Source organism: Nilaparvata lugens, chromosome 7 (assembly GCF_014356525.2).
Source record: "Nilaparvata lugens isolate BPH chromosome 7, ASM1435652v1, whole genome shotgun sequence".
NCBI classification, from domain to species: Eukaryota; Metazoa; Arthropoda; class Insecta; order Hemiptera; family Delphacidae; genus Nilaparvata; species Nilaparvata lugens.
Window position 1 is genome coordinate 40,123,777 of NC_052510.1, and position 10,392 is coordinate 40,134,168.

The 10,392-nt window shown below is 34.0% G+C and overlaps 2 protein-coding genes across 2 annotated transcripts; both read left to right on the forward strand.

The window, feature by feature from the left end:
- Positions 1–754: 754 nt before the first annotated feature.
- On the forward strand, positions 755–4,743 carry LOC111060092 (resuscitation-promoting factor RpfA). The gene is made up of 2 exons (XM_022347738.2): positions 755–896; positions 3,046–4,743. The coding sequence occupies exons 1-2, from the start codon at positions 876–878 to the stop codon at positions 3,775–3,777; spliced, it is 753 nt and encodes a 250-aa protein (XP_022203430.1). The 5' UTR covers positions 755–875; the 3' UTR covers positions 3,778–4,743.
- Positions 4,744–6,303: 1,560 nt separating this feature from the next.
- On the forward strand, positions 6,304–8,167 carry LOC120352202. Its single transcript, XM_039431933.1, has 2 exons — positions 6,304–6,446; positions 7,856–8,167. The coding sequence occupies exons 1-2, from the start codon at positions 6,405–6,407 to the stop codon at positions 8,165–8,167; spliced, it is 354 nt and encodes a 117-aa protein (XP_039287867.1). The 5' UTR covers positions 6,304–6,404.
- The last annotated feature ends 2,225 nt before the right edge of the window (positions 8,168–10,392 follow it).

Below are 10,392 nucleotides of genomic sequence, written 5' to 3' on the forward strand. Positions count from 1 at the left end.
GGAGGGTATTTCATAGATCCCAAAACAACAACAATCAGAGTGGGCCCCCAATAACATAAGTCGGCGCCTATGTCATCGAATTAGTATTTAGAACAAGCTCTGCTAACTCGTTTAAATTTTTTTCTGCACTCAAAATCAGTATCAGACAATTCGTGTTTCAGGTTAAAAAAGATGGAAATTGTATGCGTCTGTTTCTCCATTTTGAAATTAATAAAGATAGTTTGTATTGTATGTGGCACGTATGTAAATGAACGCAATGTTCCGGGGGGTCATGGGAGTATTCAGAAGGGGGTCCGCCACCGGGTAAATATTTTTAATATAGCATAAAAAATTGTGTTTTGGATTAAAATTATTCAACATCGCATAATAGCTCACATAAAGTTACAACATATTTTCTAATGTAGTTTTTTCTATAGCAAGGTGTGCTGGTACGGCGAACTGTCACAAAAAAGCACTTCCAATGCTACTTTATGGTTATTATGTAGTAAATAATGAAATTCTATGGTTAAATGGAATCCAACTCAACAAATTAGCACCTTCCCTATTCAAGAATGAATACAACTTTCTTTGCCTAAGACAATAAAAAGTTCGAAAGTGTACTCACCTGAATGAATGGGTCTCTTCAGATGAATACAAAATTTTTACACCTTCACAAAGCTCTGCACTGAGCTCACAAAACAAAGAAAAGTTCACAAGTGTGCAAACTATTGTTATCAATTCACTAGACAAAGAGCTGAATCAATATTCTTACAGATATTTAAAAATATCTTCCAAAAAAATATGTTTCCATAAGTTATATAAATGATAGTCGAATTACAAGCTCAAGACACATTTGTGCTAGGTGTTGTGGATACGGCCAGAATTAACAGTTCACCATGTACTTGAAAACGATAGTGGTAAGTAATTAATTGGTTTTAATTCTTTGAATTTTAAATTGTGTAGAGGCAAATGAGGATATTCTAGTGATGAATTATTGGAGTAATTAGGACTCTTGACTTGATTGAAAAATTTAGCTCAGTATAAGCTACCAAATGAGAGAATAATAATTTTAAAGCTTCCAGAAAGTGTCTATAAGATCAAAATAATTAGCCAGCCAGCAAACCTCTTGTAATATGCTCTAACTTCATTTAATTTCTGAGAATTGGAATAAACTTTTACTGGCTGATACTATGGCAGAGTGAGGATTGTTTTTAGATTGATTGGATACAAGATACAGCTATGAATATAATATATTCATTTATCTCTGGGCTCCCATGAGTTTTGTGATTTTTCAGGAATCTGGCTCTTTCTCATTCAGGAAAATGCTTGTAAATTTCAATGTCGAAATAATGGTGTGGGTGGGTACAACTTGATTTATTAGAAGTAAATACTTTAATTAATTTCTATGGGTATAGATTATACATTTATTCGGCTTGAATTTGTTTGAGACAATTTGCAAGATTGTTTTCTACCAAAAACATCTTTTTCGATACGATACGGTCGTGTATGTTCTTGCATCTTAAGTGTTCTAACGTAATATTGTACATGAGATGTTGGATCCAACATATAGTTGCTATTTTTATCTTATCATAATTCAAATAGAAAAGTTTAATCAACAATAAAGATCTTAATAAGAATTCATTGACAGTCATGTTGAGTATGAATATTGCATTTACTATACTATTCAATATTGTATTTCCTAATTTCCTATCCGGTTTGGAGACCTAGATGTGATTGCATAGTAACGTTCATCATAATCGTCCCAATTACCCACACACTAACCTGCAGCATATTTGGGCATCACCTTAAGTAAAACCTGACCTTCAGTAACCTTCAGTTACCCAATTAAACAACGAAAATGATATAACGCTTTCTCTAGTTTTTACCTACAAATGAATAGTAATGGAGTTATATAATCTTTTTCACCTTTTTGTAGTCAACAATAGTGAAGCATGAAGTTGCGTAGATAGCCTGCACATACACAAGTGAGAGAGATGTTTCCATGTGTCTATAATTAAACAAGCTTGATTTCTAATCGTTGCAATTTCTCACACTACACTAGCCAAGATGGATTCAGTCTATGTAGCAAATTTAAAATGGCCGACTATGAAATATCGAGGTTAACCTAATGCTCATTTTGAGTTTGAAAACTAAATTAATTGATAACGATTGAGGTGGCTGGAAATACCAAAACCAGACAGGAACCCTTAATCACAACTTTGGAACGATTCGTTCAATTTCAACCCTTCAAGTCACTATTATATACGTTTTCGACGATTTTTGCCTTTAAAAAAAAATTACGTACTCTACTCACCACCTTTGGATGGACTTATAAGTGGATGGAGTTAATTGCCTGTGAAGTCTACACTCTACTGTATTTTATTGTACTCAACGGTGAGCCAGTATCCTATAAATCCATAGTATTTTACAATTTTCCCTATCACTACTACAAATCAAGGACTACATAAGAATTTTCCACATTTGGATGTGAATAAATACGCCAGTAGTTAATGATTTACCACTAATGGAACACTGTAATGTGATTTAGCAAAAATCAGTCCTCACGCAGCATATATAATTATTTTTAATCTTCAGATAACGAACTGTAACACTCGACTATTACATCCTCTACTTATTTATAAACAACACAAAGATAGAACCCAATGATTCGATTCAATTATTATATTACAATCCTGATCAGCGAAGGGTACCTTCTTCATCAGTAGTTCTTTAACTCACGTAAAAAGTTTTCGAGGAAATTTTCAATAAATATTCATCAATTCAATAACCATTATTTTAGTTGAATCGTTTCAAATTATACTTGAAGGGATTGTCAATGCTACTTCAATATTAGTAAGATTTTTCGAGGAGTAACTCTTGTTATTCAGTTCCAATCGATCTCTTTTTCTCACGACTGACATATAGGTCAGTACCATCTTACAATTACATGTACTTAATATATAATAATTATGTTGATGGGAAACTACATTTCTGACCCTTTGGATAATTCTTTACTCAATCCATGGAAGCAAATATGCTACTATGACAGGCATTCTATTGTTGCAGGGTCTGGTCTATGTTTTGCACATTTTAAGCTACGCTGTTGCACTGCCTGTGAGTAATGCGGCGAGCAATGTGGCGTTATCGCCCGACAATGTCGATCAATCGATGAGGGACGCCGTGTCGACTCTGCTGGCCGGCCTCATCATGAAGGGCAACGACATAAGGGCTGAGCTGCAGGAGGAGGCGAGGGCACTGCTCGACGACCCTTATCCCTTTGATGACGACACCCTGGCACAGGTTGCACAGCTCGCCGGTGAGGAGGTGAATGAGGCTACCAGAGACCAAGAGCAACCTGCAGCTGACGTTCCCGCTGCTGTCAGCCCACCAGCAGACAATGCGCCAGACGACTACTCCAAGTCACCTCGCTCCCTGGCTGATGACACCCTCCACCAACTCAAAAGCCTCGTCTCAAGATCTGAATCTCCTGCTTCTGAATCACATCATAGTTTAGCCAATTTCTTACATCTATCAGCTCTTCAAAACTTTCTAACGGGCTCAATGGAGCCCTACCCCGCGGTTCCAAATGTCCATACCGCCCCCCCAGCCAATGTACCCCCTGTTGTTAATTCCGCCTCAGCTCCCGTGGCCGATGTAGCCCCTGTAGCTCCTGTAGTCGATGATGTTGCCCCCGATGTGGCCCCCGATATGGCCCCCCCTGTACCCGCCCCCATTCCTGTACCCGTAGCGCGATCAATCAGTGACGAACCTTTAGAACCGATTGATGATGATAACTGAAAACAAAATTTTTCAATGTACGTTAAGACAGCAGTATAAATGATCATGAAAATAAACACCATTAAATGATGAAATTACAGTTTTGTTAATAAAATTTACACTTTCGTTATGCTAAAAACTTCCGTTAATACCAAAACCACCTTTATTCCATTTTCCTTTCCTCAAATAAAACTATTGTTTCTAACTGTTATTGATTATTTCCTTTCTCACCTACACAATCTATTCTCTAAAAATGTAAGCACGTACTCGAGAAGAGTCTCTAGAATTTTTCACACACTGAACTGTTGATTTTTATTCAATCTATTAGCCGATGGAATAGGAAATCCAAGTTCCCTGTTCAGATGACTAAGTTTCCTATTTCCACTACTTTACTCACAACTCTTATGGAACTATTTATTGCCTCCACTTACATTCATTCAACCTGTATGTACTGGAAAAAGAATCACAATAGCAGTAACAATATATGGTTAAACAAACAATAACAGTGAATTATGATTATGGTTTAGCGATATGAATAGGCCTGCCTTGTTATGCAAACCTTGTTGAAAAGAGTTGAAATATGATTGATTGATTGATTTCTACATTTCTTACAAACTTTTTCAAGAAATTCTTACAAACAGCATTACACGAATGCATGAAGTTAACCATTTGACATTGGTTGCAGGTGTTTTTACTGACATTATATGTCTGCGTTGATAGCAACAGTGCTAGAACGAATATTCTGCAACGCAAAGAAACCGAAACTGACCCGTTATTGGAGAAGGTTCCCACCGTTGGTCCACTGCCCGTGGCTCAGCAGGTGCCCAAACTTGTGCGAGTACTCAAAAGTAGACCTGTCAATTTTTTTCCAACTAATCCAGTCTGATGACGATATGCCGTTATGATTAAAGATTCTCAATCGAAAACTGTATTAATCGAATGTTAAAATAACATATTGATGAATAAAAAGGATACCTTATAAATTTCCTTGGAGGAATATTGAATGAGCTTCTTGAAATATTCTTCGATATCTTGATATAGAAAGCGATTATAGGGCAGACACGAAACAGCAATTTCCTTTTGAAAAGGTAATCAGAAACTATTATACAAGTTTGATGACTTCAATTTACTGCAAGCCAAATAGAACAGACAAATAAGAGAAGTTGAGTCGTAAAATGAAATTGTTGACTATATGGTGCCTACTACATTATTGGATTACTATAGCCTATAGTATGTAGAGCCGCACTGTGGAGGTTGCTGCATTTCTTGATCCATTTTTGAATAGTGATGCTGATGTTCCAACAAATTTTCCACCAATGATGTTGTTAAAGATGTTTGCTAACATTATGTCCGCAACTTATCCTTGTCATTAGTGTTGCCATCAGAAAATGAAAAGTCAATATTTTGTATGAAATGAAGGACTAGCTCTCTGTTACAAATAGCTTCCACTGTTAAAGAAAGGCTATTTCTTATAATGAGATTTCCCTTAATTCTTCAACTCCCAAGAAAAACTTTCCAATAGAAATATAAACGTGTTTCAAATGAAAGTTACAGTAAGTTCAACGTAAGTAAGTGAGTTCAAGGTAATAACTTTTAAGATTTTAGCAATTTTCTTGTCTTATGAAATTGATCTTATGAAATTTGGCTGTGCAAAGGCTAAAAATAAACTTTTTACTGGTGATATTTTTAGGAAAACATTTTTTTCCGATCATTACTTTTGAGATATGAGCACCTAAAGTTTAAATTTTTGGGACAGAACATTTCAAATTCGGTAAGAGATAAATCCATGAGACTTAGAGGATAGATTCTTAATGGTATTGTTGATATAGTAAAATAAAAATTTTCTTAAACTAGCAATTTTTGAAAATTTTATTCAATTTACCAAAAATAACTCAACTGAAAGTTATTTTTGGTAATTTTTAGTAAATTGAATAACTTTCTCAAAAATTGATATTTTTAGAAAATTTTTGTTTTACTATATCAACAATACCATTAAGAATCTATCCTTCGAGTCTCATGGATTTATCTTTCACCGAGTTTGAAATGTTCTGTCCCAAGAATTTTAACTGTAGGCGCTCATATCTCAAAAAGTAATGATCGGAAAAAATGTTTTCCTGAGAAAACTTTTTCATTTTGAAAGCTTGATAGTATACAAATAGAGAAACTTTGAAAAATATCACCAGTAAAAAGTTTATTTTTAGCCTTTTTGCACAGCCTTTAGCGTACTGAGATAGACGACTGATGCATTGCTTATGTAATAAGATTATTAAATATCAGATTTTCAAATTCACGCGTGTTTCATACCACCTAATTTTGTAGGTAACTTCAATCTTGAAAATATAATACATGTCACAGCGCCAAAACTACAGACAATTGCACCTCACAGCTTTGTCTCAATTCATCAATACAGGCCAACTAAGCTGATTTAGAAATGTTGACACGCCAATGTTATGAGATCGTCATTGCACCAAGCCATGAATCAATGCTATGTCAGTCTATTGTTGTAGTCTATCTATTGATTTATTTCTTTTGTACTTCATATAATGAAACCGAGGTTGTATAATATGAGCATGATAGGATACTTGAACAATGAAATTCTTCATACAACTCGCGATATGACTGCAATAAACGGTACTGAACAGTAGTCGATGAAAAAGAGGACTATGCGAATCCTGTGCATTATAGCTGCAGTAAGTAAACTTATAAATATCGTTATTATTCATCTCATTTCCATTAGTTATCATCCTAGGATAAAGCTTTATAAATGCAACATGATGTAAGGATCATGCAATTTCAACAAACTATCAGATTGGCCAACAAGCGATAACATTAACCAATTATTGTAATGTATGTAGATATCAACTTTGAAGACAAAAAAATACTTACTAAAATTATAGTTTGTGAGAGAACTGCATCATTTCGAAATTGTTTATTGCGTTAAGTGATGCAATTTGGAACTAGTGTCGTCAGACACGTTGATTTAGTAGGCACATCATAAAATTACACAGAAACTTAATCAATAGGTCTATAGTGTTATTAGTTGAAGCAAGACGATGGATCCACATCATGAGGCATGAGGTCATCGATAGAGTGATTCAATACAGTACTGTATTTCAATTTTCCTTTTAAATTTTAGAAATTGGTTTCTGCAGCCTACAGCTGTGGCAGAGAAATTGTATACATTTTGTTTGTTTGAAGAAGATTGTTTATTCTATAGCTGTAGTTAATTCATGTAATAAATTCATATCTCAACAAGGTAAAGTGAACAAGAATTTAGATAACTGATATAGCCATTGTTCAAATTTAGAGTTTTTTGTGTGGGTTGTACTTGAGAGAACTCATATAATTCAGAAGTAATATTAAGGAGTTTTTAGCTCCAGTAGGCTAAGGATAGAAAGTCTCTTCTATTGAATTTTGATAGATTAAGAGAAGTATTATAAAGATGTTCTGTTGTTATTCAGCATAGAACGAATTGAAATCCCACGTTACCATTCTATGTTGCAAAAATTTGAAGTTAAATATTAATTCTAAATAGATTAATTATAGAAAATTGGATCAGCGACACCATCAAAATAGTCGTCATCTTAGAACAGAATTGACGAAACTTCAATGTGAAAACTAATTTCTTATTATTTTTACTATATTATTTTTATACTGTACTAATCTTTCAAAATAATGGGAAAGTAAATACTGTATCAAGCTAGTCCGGAATAAATGCAGTATAAGTTCATTGCTACACGCAGTAACATTCACATCACCTGTCAGCATTCAGCATTGCTTGAGTGGGAAGCATTCGTGTTTTCTACAAGGAATGCTGAAAGTCTAATGTGAATATCAAATACTTCCATTGCCTACAACTCTGCAGAGAAACAGTTGCAGGTTGAAACTGATATTATTTTGTTTTTAACGTTGTACAGTTTGTAAAAATCTATTTATGGAATCATCAATACTAATTTGAATACTTATATTTATTTACTATCTTGCACCTTGACATAGGAATAATATTATACCTCTTTATAAGCTACAGCTTACAATCATTTTATGAGGAATGTAAGATAGTACATGTTGAATAACCTAGAATTACTTTTCTATTTTTCAGATTTCTCAAATAAGTTTCATTTTCATGGTAGTATGTGGCTACATCACTATTGGAGTTGAGAGTCGGACAGATGATCCAGAGAATAAAGTGGAAGAGAGTTCTATAGAAGACAATGTGAAAACAGAATATCATGAGAAACCCGTGGGAGTTGTAACAAAAGTAGAATCAGAAAATGCTTTTCAGAAAAAACACCCACCCTCTACTGCGAGATGGTGTCGTGATGTTTGGGAACATTTTTCTCCCGAACTTGATATACCACCCTATTCCGACATATCTGCTCCAGAGTCTTCCAGTTATGAAAGTTCCGATTGAAGCTCATATCAAATAATAACAGTACCGTAATTAGATTCTCACTTTATTTGGGCTTTCTACTGCTCAAAGAAATTTTATTTGAGGTATCATATTTTAAAATGTTATAAAATATTGGGTGGCACCAACCTAGATAAGATAATTTTTATAAAATTTAGTAGTCGATTTCTCGATTGTTGCAATCCAGCATAAGTATCCATTAAACTGTACTTTACTTGAGTATTAAAATATAAATATCCAGTTTGAAAAACAGGCACTGTGGCATTTAATACCTCATAAATTAACAAGAAAGTATTTTTTCGAAGTCTTGTAAGCTAGTTTTAGTCACAAGAAAAGCCAATAACGCTGGTGTAATTTCTTCAAAATTTTTCTCGTGACTGAACCATTTATAGAAACGAGTAATCGAATTGTAGATGTCCAAACATAATTAGTTATCAATAAAAAACCGTTCCAGGTAATCTATATAATAAGAGAGAGTAGGGTTGTGTTTGTTCGTGTGTTCGTTTGTTCGCATCAAAACCTGTCAACTTGTGGATTGCATACCGGAAAAACGGGAATGATTATTTAGATCTCCAAATTTTGCACATAGATTCTAAAAATATCAATCTCGTGCACCTGGAAGCCAAAATTTTAATTTTCCTTCTAGATTTTTCAGAATTAATGTTTAAAATTCATTAATGGTACATTCGATTTCATAAAAAATCACCAAATCATATGGTCGAAATTAAAAAAGGAACATCTGTTTCTATAATTGCTTTCTACCTGAAAAACATAGTTTGAAACTTCGTTTTCCTGATGCAATGTTTAAGCCTACACAGGGCATGATTATTAATTTTTCAGCTAGAAAATTTTTTGAGACAAATGCTAAATAAACGTCTACAGTTTCATCAATGCTGTATCGGCAATATGAAAACGCATGCAGTTAATATGTCTTTCAATGAAGGTGTTGTTAGTTACATAAAGAAATCACATTCTTCCATTTTTATTTAATTAAAATTTCAAAATTATTCGAGCCCTGATAGAATGACTGACTCACTGTACATAGGCTTTTTTTGAATTCTTCTAGATTTCATTACGTCAAGTTTTAAGAAAGACCCTTGCGAAGCACGGGTTACCTGCTAGTCAAAAATAAATGATAATATAAATCTAGGCTACTCAAATCAATGATCTATGTGAAAAAATGGCTAAAAAAATTAAAATAGTTCTAATCTTCATCTTTATAATTTCTTAAAAACATTTTGTGAGCATTACTGTAAAGTACTCGTATTTCTTGGGAATAAACTTATCTTATTGTTAAAAGCCGAATTTATTCCGTGATACGAGATAGCATGTAAATGAATATGTTAATCCTCAATGGTACATTGTTTGACTGATTGAAGATTTTGTACTTACTTTTCTCCACAGAAGATGTGACCGTCTATTGTTTTCTCTCGTAAACAAGTCAAGGTCAAATGAGGCAATGATATGGATTGTTTACTCGTATACTGAAATTCTCACTCATTCATAAACCAACATCTTTCTCTTGTCTGTTGCCTTGACCGTTTCTCTCAACTGTTGATGATTTCTCACATTCTTCAGCAACATCAACATTTTTAACGTACGGTAGCTGGAAATTAATGCAATAATTTTAGACAGAATTCAAATACTAATTATGAAAGATTAGGAAGATCTAAATAAATGTATGTGTAAAATTGTTGTTAAAGCTGGTCAACCAGTGAAATCATGAGTGGACATTGAATAGAACCACGTTAGAAATATGAGAGAATCACTATTTCCTTATGAAGCGAAGGAAAGTATGCAAGCCATACAAGAACAGAGCTAGCCAGCCAGCATCGAGTGATATCCTTTTAGAGTCAACGCTTTGTTCGGCGCTGATCCCACTATATACAGCTGTTTATCACAAATAAATATAGCCTATAAGTATTCTATATATATTACTATCTTTTCTCTGCTCAAACTGTCTTCCTCGAAGAGGAAGTCTGTCAGTGTTTGCAGAACTTGAATTGCGGAACTCAAATTCATTTCAATTTGCATCGGCCTGACTTTCTTTTTCTCAAGAAGAAAGATTGCAAACTTAGCACAGGCACATGATTTCACTCACGAATATAGGACCTTAAAAGGTGCTAGGAGGACTGTAGAGTTTGTTTACATTGTTTTCTATTTCAGCGGGAGTTTACCATTTTCATAAATAATAATTACTTCCATCTTAATAGACACAATCAGCTATG

What these genes read in the sequence shown, in the direction of transcription:
- LOC111060092 (XM_022347738.2), top strand. Translation starts at nt 876, where the DNA reads ATGTACTTGAAAACGATAGTG. An exon ending in TGTACTTGAAAACGATAGTG is followed by an intron (nt 897 to 3,045) that starts GTAAGTAATTAA and finishes CTATTGTTGCAG; the next exon opens with GGTCTGGTCTATGTTTTGCA.
- LOC120352202 (XM_039431933.1), top strand. Translation starts at nt 6,405, where the DNA reads ATGAAAAAGAGGACTATGCGAATCCTGTGCATTATAGCTGCA. An exon ending in TCCTGTGCATTATAGCTGCA is followed by an intron (nt 6,447 to 7,855) that starts GTAAGTAAACTT and finishes TCTATTTTTCAG; the next exon opens with ATTTCTCAAATAAGTTTCAT.